General features: G+C 44.6%; 1 protein-coding gene across 16 annotated transcripts in view; it reads left to right on the top strand.

Moving 5' to 3' along the window:
- Positions 1–22,052, top strand: part of TNC (tenascin C) — a 102,444-nt gene that overhangs the window by 60,063 nt on the left and 20,329 nt on the right. For 4 of the 16 annotated variants that reach the window (XM_027550636.1, XM_027550635.1, XM_027550634.1 and 1 more), the window contains 4 exons: positions 12,247–12,519; positions 18,295–18,417; positions 19,510–19,653; positions 21,783–21,902. In XM_027550636.1, coding sequence (XP_027406437.1) covers positions 12,247–12,519; positions 18,295–18,417; positions 19,510–19,653; positions 21,783–21,902 — 660 coding nt within the window. Of the gene's footprint in view, positions 1–2,269; positions 2,543–3,815; positions 4,089–6,698; positions 6,975–10,451; positions 10,725–12,246; positions 12,520–18,294; positions 18,418–19,509; positions 19,654–21,782; positions 21,903–22,052 lie in introns of all 16 variants that reach the window. The other 12 variants (XM_027550623.1, XM_027550625.1, XM_027550621.1 and 9 more) reach the window with 8 other exon arrangements.

Below are 22,052 nucleotides of genomic sequence, written 5' to 3'. Positions count from 1 at the left end.
TACCTTGTTCTCCCTGTCCAGGGTGATTTCTCTCCAAGAGATCGTGCGAGGAGTCAGCTTGCATCCATACCTAAGTCCTTCCCATGTGCCCATTAGCTGCTGAACTTGCATGCTCAGAGCCTGCCCATGGGCTGTGCCTTGGTCCAGATGCCTTTGACATCTCAGGAATGTACGTGCAGATGTGGCCTTTTCTGACCTCTAACCTCTCCCAGACCTTACCTGTCTAGTCCTGTAACTGCACCTCTTTTGAATGACAGCTTTCCATTTCATGAGCCAGCTTGATGGTCTCCATTCTCTTCCCTCGTGGTTGGATGAAACCAGAAGCCAACCTTCCCACGAGTGAGTTCTGGTGGAGCACATGTTATTTACTTTAGAGTCTTTTTGTTGGAAGTTGAAAATGGTGCTTTACTATTCCTAATCCCTCAAGGATATGGGCACCGTGGTTCTTGCATTTAAAAAGAAATGTTTTAATTTAAATGTTTCTCTAAAATGAACTGAGTGTAATAAGAGAACTGAATTACCCTCCTCCGAGCAGTTCTCTCAGATACTGAGTCATTGTTAGAACATAAAATTAGCAAATAGCTAGACCAGAAAAGAAAAAAAAAAGATCACATAATTATGACTGGAGACTGTACCAAAGAAAAAGCCATTCATTAGCAGAAGTACACACAGCAGCGTTTGAAGTGATGAATGTCCCAGGCTATGAATGTCAAAGATCCGATGCCCTTTCTGTTCTTTTAATGAAGAGCTGCTCCTGGACTGTTGGCCTTTGGATGGCGCACTCTCCGCCCAGACCCAGGAGGGTGCATTTTAGTGTGCTCATCAGTCTGTGCCCATGACAGAGCATTCAGTGTTTCCCTGGACCTTGCTCAAGAGCACAGCCCCCCCTGGCCCTGGTTTGTGCCTCCATTGGTCTGAAGTTGAGCAGAGGCTGGTTAGTTTGATTTTGAACATGCCTTTCCCATTTTCCGATAATTATTGCAACCTAAATTTCGTGTGAACTTTTATGTCCTAGTTGATTCTGCTAAAAACATGGTTCTCCTTTTCAGCCTGCACCATTTCAGTAACTCTTACTGATACAAACATACAGCACAGACAACTGATGCATGAATGGTGACCCTGAAATGCCTAAGAATTGGGGCTGAGGCTGCCCTGGATGGATCTGGGGCCCTTTTATCTAACATCCATAAACCATTCCCTCTCAGAAGGCAGAGACATCACCCACCACTTTTCATCTTTCCTGTAGATCTTGTGGTTTGGGTGTTCTTAGTATTTTTATGTTTTGTTTTTTGTTTTTTTATTTGTTTATAATGATACCAACATGCTTGCTTCAGATGAGTCGGTCTGTGGGGAGGAAGAGCCATAATTCCATCTGGTCTGCATTTCATCAGATCTCTTGGGAAGGGAGAGCTTTCTCCTGCCCTGCTAGAGAGACAATACTAGCTTTGCAAACCCTGCTCCTGCCTGCCCTCTGCATGTTTTATTCCTGTTGCTCAGAAAAGCATTGAGACAAAATGTTACTTCTTGGCCGGACAGGGCTGCCTGATGGCCTCATCCTGGCTCAGCTCTCTCCGTTGGCAAGGCGATACTAGCCTTCTTGGCCCCCGGAGAAGCAGTTAAGAAAGGACAAGCTATTTTAACAGAATCTGAGAACAGCTGGCCCTTGTCAGAAGTACGAAGAATCACACTGACAAATTGCCAATTCCCTTTAAGTCACAAAATCAGAAGCCTCAAGGTACCACCGTGGGAGGGGAATGGCATCAGAATTATTTAGTCATCATCTGAATAGATGGGAACTCCCTCAAAGCAGAGGATATCTGCCTGCTGGCGGGAAGCAAGTGCACATGGTCTCCTGAGTGCAATTTAAGAGGCTGAAAGCTGCCAGCACTCGTATCTTTTGACGGACGGCCAGCATCCCTGAGGTGCGGCTCCCAGAAGCACTGGGGCCTCGGCAGAGCAGTTCCTGCCGCCAACACTGAGCCTGTCTCCTCACTCAGGCCAGATCTCAGGCAGGCCCTGATGAGGTGTGGCAGCTCCAGAGCAGGCAAATCTACTTGCTATACCTTCCTTTTTACATTTTTCCTTTTAACAAATCCCCCTTTTCTCTCCTATTGGCACTGACTGGTAACATTGCTTCGTTGCTTCATTTTGCCCTGACCCTGCACTGGCAGATCTTTCTACTCAGCTATTAACAACTACAGTCTTAAAACCCAAGCCCGTGACTAATTCAGATTTATTTGTTTCTTCTCTCCTACCCCTCCTTTTTCAGCCAGAGAACCTGAACTTGGAAACTTAAGTGTTTCCGACATCACTTCTGAGAGTTTCAATCTCTCCTGGACCGCTACTGATGGTGCCTTCGAGACCTTTACCGTTGAAATTATTGATTCCAATAGGTTCCTGGAGACCATGGAATATAACGTCTCTGGTGCTGAACGAACAGCCCACATCTCAGGGCTCCGCCCTAGTAATGACTTTATTGTCTACCTCTCTGGACTCGCTCCCAGCATGCAGACCAAAACCATCAGTGCCACGGCCAGCACAGGTACACGCACATTCGCCCATTCCTAACGCCCTCTCTCCGGAGTCTTTTTTGCAGGATGAAGCCACTCCTTCACTCCCACGGAAGCCCAGGTCACAGGGCAGCAACTGTTCCCTGACACTAGCCTGGAGCACTGTTGACCATGCCTCTCTTCCAGCAGCAGCCCACATGGTGACTTTCCTACTTTATCACTGACCAAGCCATTTCCAGCATAATATATAGTGTGGCCCAGATTGCCAAGCTGAATCTGGAAAAAAGAATTCTCTTCCTCAGTAACGAAAAACCTCTGATGAGAGCTGTTCTTGACTTGGGAAGATGTCTATATTGGTCAAAGAGGTCTTAAAAAGTATATTGCATGTTATATGATGGCTTTTGTCTTCCCAGTGCCTTTGAGTTCCCCAAACCCCAATATTCCAATGATTGAATGAGGACTTGGGAATTGAATTGGGAAAGTGAGGACAGTCAGCAAAGGTTATTCATCAGAGGAGTGTAGGAGGAAGTCACGCTATTCAGACCACCCCAATTCCAAGGCTACCTCTAGAAGAAAAGACCAGAACATGCTGGCTTGCTCCCAGAACAGTGAATGGCAGATGGCAGAAACAGAGTAGGCGTGTTTATATATGGAACTTGGTTAACTGAAGAGTGACCTGCCCTCAGCAAGTCTGTGTTATCTGTGACATGCACACTCTCAGAGATGCTCTCTGGCATGCAGCAAAAGACAATTCTACGTGAATTCAACAAGGAGAGCCTTGTCCATTTCAAAATAGCATTCTTAGCACATTTTTGGACAATGCCTTCTCCTGACAGATAAAATTAGATATCACAGACTGAAATTAAAAGTCATTTGTGGAGTAAACAGGAGATTCTCTTCTTCTCACAAAAATGTTCCCATATTCTAGGAGAATTCAAGAAAAGGATTAACATTGCAGTATCCAAACTCCCTCATTTTAAGTTGCCCGAGGCTGAGGGAGGGTCTGTCCTCATTCTGCATGAGACTACAAATTGTTATCAGCACGGACCGCGGGAAAAACAGTGAGCTAGCCAGCAGTACCTCATTCTCATCCCAACCAGATGAAAGTTCATCAAAACCTACAGAAATCAAACACATGTATTTCTTTCTCATGGCTCAAGTTGGTTTTCAAAAAAGGGCAAGTTCCTTTATCAGAGGGTAAAGGTTAAAACTTGATGGATTTAGTCTTGCATGTTTTGATTTTGACCTAACAGAGTTTTACATTGACATGCTGTTTGTATGTTCTTTTTTTTCTTCTCACTTTAGTAGCTGAGCCTCTCCTTAGCCACCTCACTGTCTCCGATGTGACTTCGGGCAGTGTGGCCATCTCATGGAAAGCTCAGGAGTCTGCCTTTGATAGCTTCCTTGTAGAAGTTAGGAATTCTGACCCCCTCCAGGAGACGGTGGTCCATTCTCTGCCTGCGGCGTCTCGCAGCTTTGTCATCACCAACCTCAAAGCTTCTTCTGATTACACTGCCCACCTCCACGGGCTGATTGGCAGGCAGCATGCTCAGACCCTGATGGTCCAAGCAACCACAGGTATTTCCCATGATGGGCTCTTCACTGTCTGGTGAACTTCCTCTGAAGAGGATTCCCCCCGAAATCACCTTCGACCCACTTTTCACCCTTCTATTCCTCTAGATCCTTCTCAAATTTGAGAGAACCACCCCGACTAGAACTTTAAAAGAAAATCTCTCACCCCAAATTAAGGAACTTCGGTGTCGACCTCTTTTTCCTAAATATCTGCTCACATCTGGCATTGTCTGTAGAGAGTTAACCTAACGTGCCTTGGTTGAATTTCTAAACCATCCTCTGATCTGCTCTTGAACATGATCATCTGCTTGTGGTCTTTCTAATCAGTTTTCCCATGTCTTGTTTAAAGGAGTGTGTGCATGCCCTTATTGATTCCTTGGTCACAGAGATCCACATTCTCTTTCTCTCCACCAAGCTTTTAAAAGTGGAGTTACTAGCATGCGGAGAAAAACACCCCAAAGCACACCCGAGACTCACACGAGAGGACCCAGTGGTCTCATCTTGTTCTTGAGAACTTTTATTTGCTTGTGTTCCCTAGAGACTGCTCTTTTTGACACTGACTCTGTCAAGCATGCTTTGTCATCCACTGATATCTATAACAGAGTGGCAGAGTCTTCCTTTCATCTGTCATCTTATCCAAATCTTGGTGCATGCGGTAAACATTCGGAGTATGAGGTTTTTGGAAATGTTTGTTTTTCCCAGAAGGGGACAGCATGCCAAGAACTTGTTTCAAAGGGTTAGACGTGGTAACAGAAAAACATCCCTAGCTTGCATGGAACGCTGACTGGACCCTCACTACCATTCTCTGAGTTTCTTCTTGCATCTCACTTTTCAGCTTGGTTGCATCCTTTGGGAGACAGTTAGAGGTTCAGCTGACCTTGAAAACCCAAGTCTTATTCTGCATGATTGTTAATGTGTCAGCATTGCCAGTTTCCGTCTGGTAGCATAGGAAGAGTCCTAACATTCATCCTTAATTCGGGAGATTCCTTCCACAGCAACATATAAGGAAAAAGCAGACAGAGATTCATCGGAGGATTTCACTTTTTCTGTGGTTGAGGTAATTTGCCAATGCTGTAGCTGAAGGCTATAGCATCGTTAACTTCTCAATCTAATTGCTAAGTAGGAAATCCCATGACATTACTTCTGGCTACACTCTGCCTCTGAGCCAGATCCATTTGTCCTTTGAGACTTCATGGCTTCGAGTTACACTCTGCAGTTGTCCACTTAAAGTTTATCCAAATGAGCCCCTTCTTTCCTCCAAATCCTGGAGCTGCAGCAAAACAATATCTGAGTCCTTGGAAGAAAGAGTTTGCTTCTTCCCAACACTAAATGCTAATCCTAGTATCGCAATTATCCTGGACTGTCGCTTCTCTCTAAAATATGTCTGGGTTGAACTTATTTTAATGTCAGATTATTTAATAAATGTGCATTTAGGTGGCCAGACCACATACGTCTCAGCTGAAACTAGTACTGTAGTCCCCCTACATTAAAGACAAGCTGTTCTCATCACAGATCATCTAGATTTTAAGCGACAAGAGAAACTTAACCTTAGTGGAACCATCCATCTTTCCAAATTAACCAATAAGTGAATTTCATATCAGAAAACACAAAGTCCAGCTTCAAGTTTTCCTTTAACTTTTACATATACCAGGGATTTTTGAGTGGAAGACAGCTTCACCTTTATAGTACTCAGAGTGAGATGTAGATTTTCTACATGGTGCATACATTTGGGTTTCTGAATACTACAAAGGATTTCTCTTGTGTGGATATTAACCTTTAATTTCTACAATCCAAACAGATCAAAGACTAAATCAGGAAATTCCAAAATAGCGTTTTCTAAGGCATGTTCAGTGGCACACCAGCAACTTGAGATGTTCAGAGACTATTCCTCAGATAGGGTATCCATTCATCAATAAGTTAATGAAATGCTATGCTTAGTCATTCAGTCGTGTCTGACTCTGCGACCTCATGGACTGTAGCCCGCCAGGCTCTGTCCATGAGGATTCTCCAGGCAAGAATACTGGAGTGGACTGCCATGCCCTCCTCCAGGGGATCTTCCCCACCCAGGGATCAAAATCAGGTCTCCTGCATTTCAGGTGGATTCTTTACCATCTGAGCCACCAGGGTAGCACTATGAAATGCTGGGCTAAATGAAATTAAGTAGGTTTCTTTACAGAACCGGCATTCCTTTAAAATGCTATACTTCAAGAATCTCTAGGGTGAGATATATTCAATATAATGTGAAGCTATCTTGTCTTGGAACATCTCACAGAGCTAGTGTCCCATCACATACCTTAGAAAATGTACTCTTAATACATCTTTACAATAATTCTATCTACTGCTATAATGGCTTCTTGACTTTTCTTTATACATGACCAGCAAATGGTCACGTCTCTACTTAAAAAAAAAAAAGGCAAATCCACACCTGTAGAGAAACTGGTATATTTCCTAGCTTTATGACCGATGCAGGTGTGGACAAAGCTTGATACGCTACCTTTCAGCAAATATTTGGAGGGATTGATACTTTCATGTTCCATGGCTACATGCTGGAGAAATCGTCTGCTCCCTCTAATAATGTGTCTCTCTTTCTCTCTGCCCCTGTTCCTTTCCCCCTAGAGCCAGAGCCACAGTTGGGCACGCTAGTCCTTAGCAATATCACTCCTGACAGCTTCAACGTGTCATGGACCACTCAAGCTGGGCCTTTTGCAAAGATTGTTATCAATGTCAGCGATTCTCACTCGCTGCACGAGCCCCAGCAGTTCACAGTCTCAGGAGACGCACAGCACGCTCACGTCACGGGCTTGGTGGCGAACACTGGCTATGACGTTAGTGTGGCAGGGACCACCGGGGCTGGGGGCTCCAGCAGGCCCCTCACTGCCTTTGTCGTGACAGGTACTCTTTCAAAGGCTCTGGTTTTGTTCGGAATTCTAAACTGGGGAAGGGAGGAAAGGGGATAGGCGTTCTAAAGGGAAATTCAACCCCCAGTATAGTCTTGATTCCATATGTGAACTTCTACATGAAAACAGAGCAAGTGCTATTTCCAAGAGAGACCCTTCACAGCCACTCTTAGGAAATGAAGATGGTAGACTCAACAGTCGTATAAAGCTTCCAAGGAATTCTGTGCCCAGTTTTATAGGCTGTCTGATTCACAGTTTGGAGATTCTGGCTGGAGAGTGAGTTTTAAGTTCGTAATGGCCCAAGGCAGGAATTTTGCCCATAAATCATGCTAGGTAAAGCAGCCCATAAACTACCTGCCCCAGAAATAAAATGATTTACTTTTTCTTCCATAAAGGGGTTACTTTTTAAAATTGACATCTACAACAGATTAAGGAAGGTTCAACCTTAGAGCAGACAAATCCCAATTTTAATTACACCCGATCTATTTATTGAACTCGACTTCTTCTCTTTGAATTACATAAAGAAATGGTTTTCTATTCCCTTTCCTGAAATTATCCTCAATCAATGGCAAAGGCTGAAAGGGGTATCAATTTACCAAATCTCTAACCTGCAAAGCCTCAGAAAACATTTAGAAGTCTCTTGCTTTCCACTAATGATCATTTTTAGGAGACCAACTTTGCTGGCTGATTTTCACATGAAACCAGGCATCTCTTGAGGTCCAAATTGCTATAAATTGCTGTTTATTGACATAAATAAGATATATCAATAAGATCAGCTAAGTATTTAATTGGAGGCAGCATAGGTTTCCTAAAAGAGTGAGAATCTTGAGATCAGGCCTATGTGGTTTCTAATTCTCTCCCACATCTTTTTAACTACATGACCTTGACCAGCTCTTAACTTCTCTGAAACCCCACTCTCACATATATGAAAACAGAATACTAACAGGCACCTCTGACAGTTTCAGGATTTAATGGATATGGTGAAATGTAACTGCCTGGCATCCAGGCGGCATTTTACAGATGCTGAGTCCTTTCCTCTGTCTCCCAACAGTATGAGAAAAGTAGGTTCTTAAAGATAAGCAGCAACAACAATATAATAAATAAATAAAAGCAACAGCCTAGATAGAAACAATAGATCTGGCAGTCATGACTTTTCCTATTATTTTTAAGAGAACACTACGTTTTTTTTTTACTGTAAGATCAAAGAGAGGTAATGTTTTCTGTACAGTTGTCTAATGTGAATTCAACTGTCCTGTCTTCAAATGCAGAACATGGTCATTCCTTAGTGGGGCAGGGCAAGGAACAGACAGACAGATGACTGAGAACTTCACCGCCCCGGAGGGAAAGTATGCCCTGATGCAGATCCTCAGGCCCTTACTTGCAGCTTCTTGCAGGGTCTCCCACAGAACAGAGAGAAGAAAAAGGGGCTGGGAGAGCTGGTTTAGGGAATCCTGGATCCAGTTACAATATTGTCTCAGCTAATCCTGGATGTGAAAAGACTCTGCAGTTTAAAAGAAGCATATTTTTAAAAGAAATTAAAAAAAAACCCTGAACACGAGGGACTGTAAATAGCAAGCCCTTGATGGACTAATTAGCCTGAATGCCCTCCTGTTCACTGGAATTCTCTGCTTTGATGGCCTGGAAGTTCACGGAGGCCAGTTATCAGAGAAAGGCGCCACGTATCCAAACAAAGTTCTGCAGAATTTGAGACCCTTGTCTTGCAGACAAAGGAGCCTGTCAGCACAGTGTATGTGATTTCATCTTTGCCTTTGATAGAGTTATGATTTAGAGTAGATCTTCATTTGTTTTTTTTTTTTTTTAAAGCCTCAAGACAAACACCACGCAGTTCAAAATAAGTACAGGAAATCCAAGCTGTGACAAAACTTAATCTCTGCTTAAGGGGTGAGGGCATTCATTCACTTGTTCATTCAGTCACCACACATGTCTTTTTAAAACGTTTTCCTTTACATTCCACGTATTAGACTCTGGGCATTAGTATAAGGTCATTTATCTCTTTGAATGTTTCCATTTAGCTTCGGTGAAATAACAGGCTCTAAACTAGATGTGGCTAAAGCACCCTTGGCCATGGAATTCCCACCCCCCGTACGCGCTCTGATAAAAATAAACACACGCGCTCTTGCTGTGTTTTGTTTTACTGGAGGGAAGGCCCTGGGCCTTCTCCAGCGCCCCTGCTCATGCCGCAGGTCTTGCCAGCGCCAATGGGGTTGACTAATTAGACTTTGGCTTAGGGTATGGAAAAAACACTGAACCTGGCGTCAGATGACCTAGGCTGGATCTCAGCTCAGCCACCTAGTGGATATGTCGCTCACTGAGTCGTCTAGTCGTGCCCAGCTCTTTGTGACCCCATGAACCGTACCCTTCCAGGCTTCTCTGTCCATGGGATTCTCCAGGCAAGAGCGCTGGAGTGTGTTGCCAGGCCCTCCTCCAGGGGATCTTCCTGACCCAGGGATTGAATTCATGACTTTTACGTGTCCTGCATCGGCAGGCGGGTTCTTTACCACTACACCACCTGGGAAGTCCCTTTACTACTGGGTCATGGAGAAATCCCTGACCTCTCTGCTTACTGTGTTGTCATAGGTGCGAAGAGAGGATAGTAATATCTACTTACAGTGTCATTATGAGGGTTCAATAGGACAATGGATGTGAAGCCTTGTCAGTTGAGAATTATTAACAGAAGTCCAGTTGATACAAGCTCACTCCTGTGGGGAATTCCAATGTGGAAAAAGACCCTTTGGTACCTATGGGATAAGAGGACCAGAGACACATGTTTGGTGACTGAACGAACAAATAATGACAGAATTTACTGAAGATCCTACCTTTATCCAGGAAAACAAAATTAACAAATCTTAGTATATGCCATAATCATAATTGGTTAAATTTGGACACACAAGAAAATCTTACCTCATCCCTTTATCTCAGCTGGTGAGGATATACATCACTAACTGGCCTGGTCAACTTAATGCTAAATAAGATCTAGCAGTGGAATAAAAACATATAAAATACACTAAAAAGGGAGTATGTTTTAAAAATAAATAAGCTGATTTTCTTCAAGACCATAAGTTAGTGGGAAATAGACAAAGGAGTCCAAACCCATTACAAGATATTCAGTTTTCTTGGGAAAAATCCATGGCCTTTGGAGTCAGACCCAGCTAGAGCCTTGTGCTGTCACATACTAGCCCTGCGACTTTGGCCAAGTCAGTCAACTTCTTCTGAAGCTCGGCTTTCTTACCTGTATCGTGGGAATGACGTCCATCTCAGAGACTTGTTAAGAGATCTACACAAGACGATGGCACCTGGCAACTGATAAGCTCTTACCAAAAATGCATTTTCTGAGCACATTAACACGTTTGATGATTGATTGTGCATCTCATCAGTTTTTGTGGAGACTTGTGCTGTCCTGGCAGAGTCAGCGCCGCTAACCTGAGTTCTTTTCACCCCTCCCTTCTTTCAGAGGCCCTGCCCCTTCTGGAAAACCTAACCATTTCCGACATTAATCCCTACGGGTTCACAGTTTCCTGGATGGCATCGGAGAATGCCTTTGACAGCTTCCTAGTCACGGTGGTGGATTCTGGGAAGCTGCTGGACCCCCAGGAATTCACCCTTTCAGGAACCCAGAGGAAGCTGGAGCTCAGAGGCCTTATAACTGGCATTGGCTATGAGGTCATGGTCTCTGGCTTCACCCAAGGGCGCCAAACCAAGCCCTTGAGGGCTGAGATTATTACAGGTATTTTGGCTCAAGTGAGCCATTTTCTCCTCTTCCCAGTTCCCTCCATGTAATCCATCTATGAGACCGCCATGGTTTTAACACTCTTGTCCATGTTTCCTACTTAATCCATAGATGTGGCCTAGTCTTTGTGTCTCCACCCCCACCCCCAGCACTGTCTCTCGTCTCACGTCTCTAACGAGTGCTCCTTTCCTCCCACTCCAGAAATGAGAAGGTCGAAATGTCTCCACTAGGTGTCCCGAATCCTTTGACCGCATCTTGTCTGTAGCTCTTGTGTGTTACCCTCCTCTGTGTTCATCCGGCTGGTCCCCAGCTACGTTTCAGCCTTCTCAAGAGAAATATACCAAGGAGTATATTTCAAAAACTTATTTACTGCATTTGTCATCTCAAAGCCTCAACTGTGGTCTTGCCAAACTTGCCAGGTGGGCTTGTCATTGGAAAACCAACTGTGAACTTATACTGGTAAACACTAATATCATTGAGATTCTTCAACACAGACTAAATCCATCATTTTCAGCACACTCATAATTCCTAGAGAAATATAGCATGAACAACTTTAACAGTCAAAAATCTGTGTTTCCCAAAGTCTTTCTAGAGGGAACTAACTCCATATTCAGAGGTCCTACTTAATAAAGAAGTTCCATGTTCAAATAAATTTCTGAAACACTGAGTTACAGATCCTTGACCACAAAGCTCTAGAGAACATTGTAAAGTGCATGCTTCTCTCCAAGAGGGGCTTACCCAGGAAATTTTCCCACATTTATTTGACAATGAATGATGATCAAACAGGTACAGTTTGCTCTGAGTGTACTTTGGGAAACTCAGGTCTAAATCTACCTTGACACTGAGTTTTGTCTAGTTAAGCCAATCCAAGATCACAACTTTGGGTCTAAAGTATGTAGTACAAGAGGTTCCAAGTCTTGGTTCTACCATCTGAACACTTACTGAATGGTTAACAAAAAGCAAGCCAGTCAAGAGTAGGAGCCTCCTTTAGTATAGCAGCTCCAAGAAAAAGAGCATAACATTTATAATGTTTTAAAAGCCAAATGCTCAAGATCAAGGGAAATATAACCAGCCGTATCATCATGGGCAGCTCTACAGATCGTTAATGCTGGTTTATTTGTCTTTGCAAAAAGAAAAGAAGAAGGTCTCGCAGACATGGGCGTTCAGCCACTGGCAGACAGAGAGCAAATGTAAACAAGTTACTGGCTTTGAAATTGTTTAATAATGCAGGGAAGGGGTCTTTGCTGAGTCCAGATGTGGATTTACAGAATTGCTTTTAGACAAAACTCACACATGTAAGCACCCACTTGACTTGTACTGAATGTATCAACTCTCTTTCTCCTCTCCTCAACCTACTGGACATGTCCATGTTGAATCATTTTATTTTCGGTATCTCAGGACACTTCTCACTCTGAGAGCCGGGACACGGCTGCATATCAATACCCCCACCAGAGAGACTATGGCACAGGCTGCTGAGTGATCTTCTCTCTCCTCCTTCCACCATTCTCTTCCCTTCTAGAAGCCGAGCCGGAAGTTGACAACCTTCTGGTTTCAGATGCCACCCCAGATGGGTTCCGTCTGTCCTGGACAGCTGATGAAGGAGTCTTCGACAGTTTTGTTCTCAAAATCAGAGATACCAAAAAGCAGTCCGAGCCACTGGAGATAACCCTCCTTGCCCCCGAACGAACCAGGGACATTACAGGTCTCAGAGAGGCCACTGAATATGAAATTGAGCTCTATGGAATAAGCAGTGGAAGGCGATCCCAGCCAGTCACTGCCATAGCAACAACAGGTACCATATATAAATGGGAGAGACTAGAGAAAAGTTCTCTGTTCCTCTTCTCACAGGGCTGGGAAATTATTAGAGATTTGCATGCAGACAAGCTTGGGTTTGAATCATGACTCTTGATTATAGACTGGATGATTGTGATTGTGATCATGGCTAAGTGTTTATGCAAAAAGAGCATGATGCCACTTACCTAATAGTGTTGTGAGGATTGAATGAGATGATTCATGGAAAGCCCATAGGGAGGGCCTGGCACATAGCAAGGGCTGAGCTAATGAGAGCAAGTAACATTTTCGTTATTGTCATTAAGATAATCATTACAATCATTGCTTTTTCTTCAAATTCCAAAGATCCTTCTTTCTGCCTGTTATGTTTTATCCAGAGATATACTTCCGTGTTCTTTGGTCAAATGTTCAAGCTATGCAGGGTATAATGGAGAAGTGGTACCTCTACCTCTAAAGATTAATACTTCTAAAATTCTACATGTGAATAGTCAGTACCTTGATCAAGAAGGAAAAAAGAAGAGGTTAGCAGGTTTGGCGGGCTCACACATTTTATTTATACTCACAGCAACTCTAAAAAGCACTAGAGGCAGAAATGAAAATTCTATTCAATGTGAGTTCTTTCCAGAAGAATAAAGAAAGATGGCCATTACCAGATGGTTTAAAATGATAATATTAAGATTAACATGATTCTTTAAAGAGAAAAGGACAGACCTTCAATGGTAAGGTAGGGTGAATTCCTTCAGGAAACCAAGGCAGGTACAGAAATGGAGCATTTGCTAGAGACAGCTGCTTCAGAGGAACCAGAGGAAACAATCATAAAACCACAAGCAGAAGTATAAGGGACCTGAGGAATGGTGTATCCCAGACCCTTCTGTTTGTGCATGAGGAATCTGTGACCCAGAAGGGTGAAGTGATTGGCCTAAGGTCACACAGCCAGATTTGGAGTAGAACCTAAATACCAAGCTATTTTACTACTATTAAATAGAGGCAGGCTAGATAACATAACCAACTACTGTACACGCTTGCCACCTCTGACATGCAAAGAGCACAACACTAGACTACACCTTCCCTTTGTCCAGAGTATCTTATGATGCCAACTTTCAGGACCAAATGAGCTCTGAGAAGCCACCTGTAGAAATAAAAATTGGTATTTGTAGACGTGGAGGAAATGCTGAGATCCAGGCAGTAATTCAGCCAGAGGAAATACCCTGTTTCTTATTAACACAGAGGCCCCATCTCCCGGGACATGAGTCCCTGTCTCCTCCTCCCTGTGGCTTCCCACAAAACAACTCTAGATCAGAGGCAGAGGCTGGTTTTGACCCTGGTTTATAAACACTGCTTTTCAAAGTTTACTTCTGATCGGCGATTTTGTTTTGCTGATCTTTTTTTTTCCCCAAAGGCTCTGCAGTTTTAAAGCAAAAAAGAGAACGAATAATCATGAGCTCTTTTTTTAAGAACAAAAGAAAAGGCTCTGTAAGATAGCCCTTTCTTTGACTTCTTTCTCTGGGGCATTGTATTTCACAGCTGAAGAGACGCGTCTGTGTCTGTGTGTGTATGTGTACACACGTGTGCTCTGGTACTTGGAATGACCGGAGAGGTGACTCTGGAGCACAGTAGACATCTCAGTCACCTCATCAGCTTCAGAAAGTTTCCCTTTTGTCTTTTCACTCTTTCTCCTTGTAAACCCTTCTTCTGCTCCTCTTTTTCTTTATAAAAGCTGCTGCAGCATCTCCTCTCACTCCCTGAGCACAGGCTGGCAGCCCCGAGTGCCCCCGCACAGAGACAGTGGCTGGAGGCAGTGTAGCCAAGTGGTTAAGCCTGCAGCCTCTGGGCAGACCTCTTGGCGTCTGACCCCTGCTCCTGAGCAAGTCTCCTTTCCCCTCTGAGTGTCTGTCCCCTCCCTTGGCCAATAGGCCCTAACTCAAAGGTCAGCTATGAGGTTCCCGTCAGATCAGGAATGTTGAGTATTTTTCCTTGCCCATTGTAACAATTTTAGCTGATACTATGTTTGGGTGATTTAATTTACATTTTTTAATGGTCCACTTGGTTGAAAATTTAAAGGTTAAAAAGAAGAATATACAATGAGGTCTCTATTCTGCTGTCCTCACTAAGTTGCTCTATCTAGAAGCAGTCAGCATGACTACTTTCTTCTGAATCTCTGCAGAAATACTCTTACAGACAGACAAGATTAGACCGGAGTCTGTGCTCTCTCTTTTTTCCAGGTTTTTTTTGGTGCAGTGATTAACACACCCACTCTTCCACACACTGGTGTGTGTGTGTGTGTGTTCCTTGCTTATTAATAGATCTCAGATATATTCCCATATATCTTGTTTATTTAACTATTCCCCTACTGCCAGACCTTAGGTTATGGGTTGTTCTCTCCTCTGCCAATCCCTGCATCTACAGTGGCTGCTCTTCCTCTTCATGGATTGAGCCACTTCTTCACAATGGCCTTGGTCCCCCTTTGGGAAGCCAGAGGAGCTTCTCTTATCTCTGGGAAGTTAAATGCCAACACGCTTCTGGGTACCATCTGGATGGTCCCTAGAATAGAAAAGAAAATACTTCAAAATCCAAAACCAGAGTAAGATGACTCTGTCATTTTCTTCTGGAGGTTCCTACTGCCTACCTTGGGGATAGTGAGGACCTTCAAATGTTTCTTAACCTGCCCCATCACCACCCTAACTGTACACCCCTTCCGCACCCTGAAGCCAAGGGGGAAACCCCTCTCCAAGCCCCAGAATGTACCCCCTCTCACCCCATCTCACTTTCCCAGCCAGGCAGCCTCCCAGCCCCTCCAGTCAGTTCTAGTTCGATGCACTTGAAACCACAAACCACAGAGCTGCAATGGCATCGTGTCTGGAGACACGTGCTCAGCAGTCCTTCCTCTACAGGAGCCAACTCTCTGTGCCTCGTGCCTTTGGCTCTGACTCTCATTAAGTGTAAAGATGATAACCACCTATTATAGAGCTTGCACTTCATGCCACCCATAGCAGTGCAACTGACACACTTTTCCTCACTGATTCACGTGACACAGACAGTCCAGCTGAGCGACACATTCAGCCCCACTTCACAGAGACCTAAGGGGCTAAGGTGCTGTTATCTAGTAAAGCCAGAATGGGATTCAAAACCAGGTCAGTGTACCTCCAAGTCCTTGCTCTTAAACCATGCTGGCTACCATCTCCTTAGCTTCTCACAGGATTCACATATATTAAGTATTTATAAAACTATGTTGAAGGTAAAAGGTTTTTAAATGATTGTGAATGGAGACATTATTAAAGAAATTTGCTCCAGATTTGGGGAGGCAACATTTTATGCAGAGAACAAACAGAAGTCCTCTTCAACCTCCTTGAGAATTTCTAGCAATTTCTAATGCTTCCCTAATGGAACTTTTATTGAAAACCAAGAGTCTACTCAGAAAGAGAGTCAGAGGCATTGCCTTTCCTGGGTCCTCCTAGCTTTTCAATAGGCAAAATTTAGTTATTCTATGAGGCTCCGCCTTCAGGCTCCCGTTGGCCCTCCCTTCCCCTTCGGTGCTGGAGACTCGTGGGCCCTGTTTACGGCAGCAGGACACATGCTAAAATAACAAAGTGTCTTCCGCACCTAGGAAGGTCTGTTGTCTAAAAATACCACTGACCCTGGAATTCCAGCACCACTGCGCCGTTCTTCAGACGACACGCGGCTCTCTGCCTGCTGTCGCTTTCCAGTGCATCCCTCAGGAGTGCGTGACAGATGAGGTTACTAATTCTCATGGGTTTGTTTTGTTTTGTTTTAAAGACAGGGCAGATAATATTGCCATTGTGCAACTGAGAAAACTGGGATCTAGATAGGGGAGCTGTGGCCAGATGCACCTTCTAAAGTGTGCCAGGACCTGGCCTGATGAGTTTCACAGAGTGGAGGTCCGAGTGAACCAGGCTTGCTGCAAGAGAGCCCCTGTGCCTGAGTTTACACACCTCACTGGGGTTTTGTTTTTTTTTTTTTTTCTTATTCTGCCTCATCTAGATCTTTCCTGGGTGACTACTTCAAAATTCAGGTTGCCCATGGTGGGGGGAAAAAAAGAGTCACATGGGAAAGAAAAAAAAAAAGCAAGCATTTACTGAATTCTCACTGTGTGCCAAGTTCTGTGCTAGGATTTTACATCAATCATCTCTGCTAATCCTCAAAACATTCCTGAAAGTGGGCACCACTTTTCCCACTGAGATGGAGCAAGGGAGGCTCCTATGAGGCACAGGAGCTGCCCTAGTCGCCCAGCCTCTCCAGGGTGTTCGGACAATCAAGATCATCCCACTCCAGAGCCATGTGGCTTCCAAAGCCCTCCAAGGAGAAGGCAAAACCCCAGGCAGCCACAGAATCTGGGGGTGGCTAGCAGATCACAGGAGAATGCGTCGGAGGAGGGAGAAAGAGCAGAAATGGAGAGGGAAAAAAAAAAAACTCCCCAAAGTGGGCTGTGGGTTTCAGAACTTAATGATCAACGTGGGCTGCAGAGGGAAAAAGATGAGGAAATGAGCTCCCTGGAGACCCGAAAATTGTTTCCTGGATTGTATGGTTAAGCATGGTCAGCTGAAGAGGGCAAAAAGCTAAGCCAAAAAATACACAGAGAAAAGCCAAAGGAAACTGGGTTTGCGGGGGAGGTATTTACGTAGCAAAAAGTGTTCCCCAGGGCATGGCTTTCCCCGCAGGTAGACCCAGTATTCAAGAGGGGCTTGCCTTGGGCATGGTTCTGAGCTCCCTCCTCTGGCTCTGAATCTCCATCTAATTCTGGGAATGAGTTTGTCGAGGTCAGTTTCCACGTAAACATTATTTCCAGAATCCCAGGGCTATGCCCAGCTCTGCCGCCCAGTCCTGGGACTTAGATCACATCACAAGAGTATTCATTGGAGAACTGAGCCTCAGTTTGCTGCTGCTGCTGCTAAGTCGCTTCAGTCGTGTCTGACTCTGTGCGACCCCGTAGACGGCAGCCCACCAGGCTCCAGTCCCTGGCATTCTCCAGGCAAGAATACTGGAGTGGGTTGCCATTTCCTTCTCCAATGCATGAAAGTGAAAAGTGAAAGTGGAGCCTCAGTTTGGTCTCCTGTAAATTGGCTACAACCACACCTTCTTCTCAGTGGTTTCTGAGTGAGGGTTAATCCTTATAAAGCGAAAGAACTGAGCACTTACCAAGTCTTGAAAGTGAAAATGTTAGTCGCTCAGTCATGTCCAACTCTTTGTAATGCCATGGACTGTAGCCCACCAGGCTCCTCTGACCGTGGAATTCTCCAGGCAACAATACTGGAGTGGGTAGTATCCCCTCCTTCGGGGGATACTCCAGACACAGGGATCAAACCCAGGTCTCTCACGTTGCAGGCAGATTGTCTACCATCTGAGCCACCAGGGAAGACCCATCAAGACTTGGTATCATTTAATATCAAATTTTCTTTAATCATAAAAGGAATTAAAAGGCAAAGATTTGAAAAAAAAAATGATAAACATCAAAAATGAAAGGAAGGTTATTTCAAACTGTGAAACTACCCACTTACCCTCACTTTTTAGATGTCAGCTATGCTAACATTCTTTTTGGATGAAACCAAATGGCAGCTCTGCAGCTCTGGGCCCTGTACCTGAATGAAAGAGCAATTGTTTCCATCAAGTCATAACTTGACCACAAATCACCACATCCTCCATCCTAAAGGCTTGGCTCAGATGTAAACTGAGCTTTCATGGATAAGGAATTCAGGAAGAATCACTGATGAGCAAGAGAGTTAACTGTTTCTGGGTTTCTCCTGTGCTTTCTCCTCAACAGCCATGGGCTCCCCGAAGGAAATCATTTTCTCAGACATCACTGAAAACGCAGCCAGTGTCAGCTGGATGGCACCCACTACCCAGGTGGAGAGCTTCCGGGTCACCTATGTGCCCATTGCAGGAGGTAGGGCGCTTGGTGGGGAGAGGGAAGGGATCTGGAGTGTTTGGGTGGAATTGTGACTCAGACAATTCCATCCTCCTCTTCATATTTGAGACCATCTGAATAGACTTCATTTGTAAAGTGCTATGAGATCCTTGAAAGAAACTATACCTTGAGGAATCATGTTAAAAAGATCATTTCCAGTCTCATAATTCTAAAATTCTATGAGCAATAGATCCCCAATAATGTTTTCACACAAGGACAAAAGACTCTAAACCCATTGACCTTTTTTGTTTGGCAAAACTGATCTTTGCCTCTTGGTCCCCAAATCTGTCTGTCTCAGCAAAGGATGGGAAGCTGTGACTTTGCAGAGTTGAAAGTTCTAGTTCAGGCACATGGGCCATAATAGAGACCACAAGACCACGGGGCGGGGGTAGGGGGAGGAAGCATATTCAAATCTATCTAAAGACATTCTGGGAGGTAGTGAGCTCCCTATTAGTGGAAGTGTACACAAAGATGATAGTTGATAAGTATATGCAAAGTGTATACAAAGATGATTATCTCTTCAGAGACACGCTGCAGCATCTCTGTAGGGAGTTCGGTCAACTGATACACAAGCTCCTCAAAAGCCCCCAGATTCTAAAAAACAAAAATTTTGGACTTTTTAATAGATATAAGAGTACAAATTAGACCATGATCATCTTCTTCAATCGTAGAATATCTGCTAGTAAGAGATAAATCTATATATAGTTAAGCGAATACAATGGATTAAATATATCAGATATACATTACACAGTGAGCTTCCCGTATCCTTTGTGGGAAGAAATAGATAAATAAAATTTATACAGCATGCCAGCTCTCTACTGAATGGAAACTTGCCATTTGTAGCACATTGTGACCTCATAATTTTTCCTCCCCTGGCTTAGTTTTTGGCCTCTGCATGGATGGAAAAAAACATTATACAAAGAGTAAAACCTCTTCTCTTATGCTAGAGGGTAGGAGCAAATGAGAAGAAGTGAAGAAAATGCTGGATAAATGCAGTGTCACTGCCAAACCGGTTACGCCCACTCTTGGGACAGGTGTGCTTAAGTCCCTCCTGCTTTTCCTGTGTTCCAGGTGCGCCCTCAGCGGTGACTGTGGATGGGACCAAGACCCAGACCAGGCTGCTGAGACTCTTACCTGGAGCGGATTACCTGGTCAGCGTCATCGCCCTGAAGGGCTTTGAGGAAAGCGAGCCTGTCTCGGGGACGCTCACCACAGGTGTTTTTCTCACCTGCAGCATCATTGCTCATGATCCAGCAGTTAGAAGAAAAATGTTTTTGTTTAGGAAATTCTAGCGGAAAGTGGGCTGGCCTGGGAGCACCAGAGGCCTCCTCTGTGACACAGTTGTAGCCTCTTCTGAGCTTCATCCTCAGCCTCCCTGGGCCGCCATGTCCCAGGGAATTGTGGGGAAAAGGGTGGAAGCTGGGGAGTCATACTGACCTGGTGCGAATCCCAGGTTCTGCCCCTTCTGGACACAGAGCTGTCGGTCAATGTCCTGAGGATCTAGTTTCTTTCTTGGAAAACGGGTGCAGTTCTTCTCGCACTGCAGGATGCTATAAGAACCTTAGGAAACTGTGTGTAAAGCGTCTGTAAATATAGATCATTGCACGCATTAATCCACCTCCTTCCCTTCCAAGCAGATGCTTCACACAGACACGTGAATCGTTATAGCTATAAAGTAACAACTCTCGATTTGGCAGCTACAGTATTTCAGGGCTGTTCCTGAACCATTCCCATGTAAACCAACATAGCTAACATCCTTCTCATAGCTAATATCCTTCCCATTTTACAGAGGGAAAAACTGAAGTCAGGGCAATCGCATGCCTTGGCCAAGTCCACATAACTAGTAAATGCTGGAAGCAAACCTGAGCTCAGGTCAGGCTGCCTCCAAATTGTGCGTCCCTCTTAGATAAAGGATGATTTTCCTATTATAACCTGATTTGTACAGCACATTATAAGGAGGGAAAAAATAATGAATTGCATTGAAGGAGAATGAAGTGGAAAATTTCTCTTTAGGCTCCCATGTCTCTAAACAATTTATCCTTTGATATATGAGCAATTATCCAGCCTAATCCCTTAAGGGATCTGAAGAATGGGCCTCATAGGAAATTTTAAAAATTTCCTAATAGTCTAAAAGGGTTGCTAATATGCAATTAAAACCTCCCGTCTGAACCCAGAGTCCTGACCACCCTGCCACACAGATCCTCATCCCCCGCCTAGAAATCTTTCATTTGTGGCTTCTCCATGGCAACTGATTGCAAAGCCTGGGTCTTTTTCCTCTGGAGGCCCCATTGTCCTCATTGTTAAAGGAGACTCTGTCCATGTAAGATGAGACAGGAAGGACCTCCGGGTGGACGGGGTGGGTGCCCCCAAATTACTCCACCCCTTCCTGAGACCCTCAGGCCAGTCGTTTCATCTCCTGGGGCTCAGGCACCTCAGCTGTGAAGTCAGCTGATGATGGCTGCCTGCCCTCCATCTTCCCAGAGCTGTGGTCCCGGAGTAACTGAGTCATAAATGTGAACGAAATTGGAAACCAGTCACATGTAGGTTGGTTTCTAAGAAGGGGGTGTTGGGTTGTAGCAGTGGTCAGTTCAAAGGGCCAAGAACTGTGACTCTCCATGCCTTCTCAGCACAAGTCACTTAGGAATCATTCTGAAAACTCCAAATAACTTTAATAGTCATGTTAAGACCAACTGCAATTATTGAGTGCTGCCCCGAGCACATTTCACACACATCGTCTAGTTCATCCTTACAGCAGCCTTCTGTGACAACTGAGGAGAGTGAGGTGTGGAGAAGGAAAATGACCCAAAGGCACACAGACCCACAACAGGGAATCCAAGGTAGAGCCTGGGACCACCGGCCCCTGGAGCCTGCCCCTGTGTTCTCCATAGCCCACCGAACCAGAGCTATTACTCAAAACCAAAGACATCATAGGCAGCCCTCACTCTGTACCTGTCCTGGTTTTGTGAAGCCTTTCCCTGGAGAAAGTAACGTGAACTATAAATATAAATCCTTGTCATGTGTTCAGCTCTTTGCAGTTCACAGAGCACCTTTCCACCTATAATATCATGTGAAAACCAAAGTATAATTGAAAACAAAGCCAAGCAGAGCTTCTATACCCATTTTACAGATGAGAAACAGAGACCCAAGATGACCCAGACAGCAAGGGAAGGAGTCATGTCTCAAACTCAGGTCATCCTGGCTCCAAGGTCAGAACTCTTGCATGCTTCTGACACTGTGTCCCACACCAGGAGGCCAGGAGCAGGGTAGACAGCAGAGTAGCTGTGGTCTGATGCGCTGCCCCATGGCTGACTATCTCTCCAACACATCACTGTGTTTCCTTGCAGCTCTGGATGGCCCATCTAGCTTGGTGACAGCCAACATCACTGACTCAGAAGCCTTGGCCATGTGGCAGCCAGCCATCGCCCCTGTGGATACTTATGTCATCTCCTACACAGGGGAGAGAGGTAAGGTCATGTCCGAGACCCTCCCCTCTCTGAGGAGCGTCTGTCCGGCTCTAAACTTCCTGTTCTTCTTTCTTTGTGCCACTTTTGGTTGCTTTTGCTGTTTAGTCACTCAGTCATGGCCGACTCTTTGCGACCCCATGGACTGCACAC

This window comes from Bos indicus x Bos taurus, chromosome 8 (genome assembly GCF_003369695.1).
Source record: "Bos indicus x Bos taurus breed Angus x Brahman F1 hybrid chromosome 8, Bos_hybrid_MaternalHap_v2.0, whole genome shotgun sequence".
Lineage (NCBI taxonomy): Eukaryota > Metazoa > Chordata > Mammalia > Artiodactyla > Bovidae > Bos > Bos indicus x Bos taurus.
This window is presented reverse-complemented; position numbering and strand designations above follow the sequence as displayed.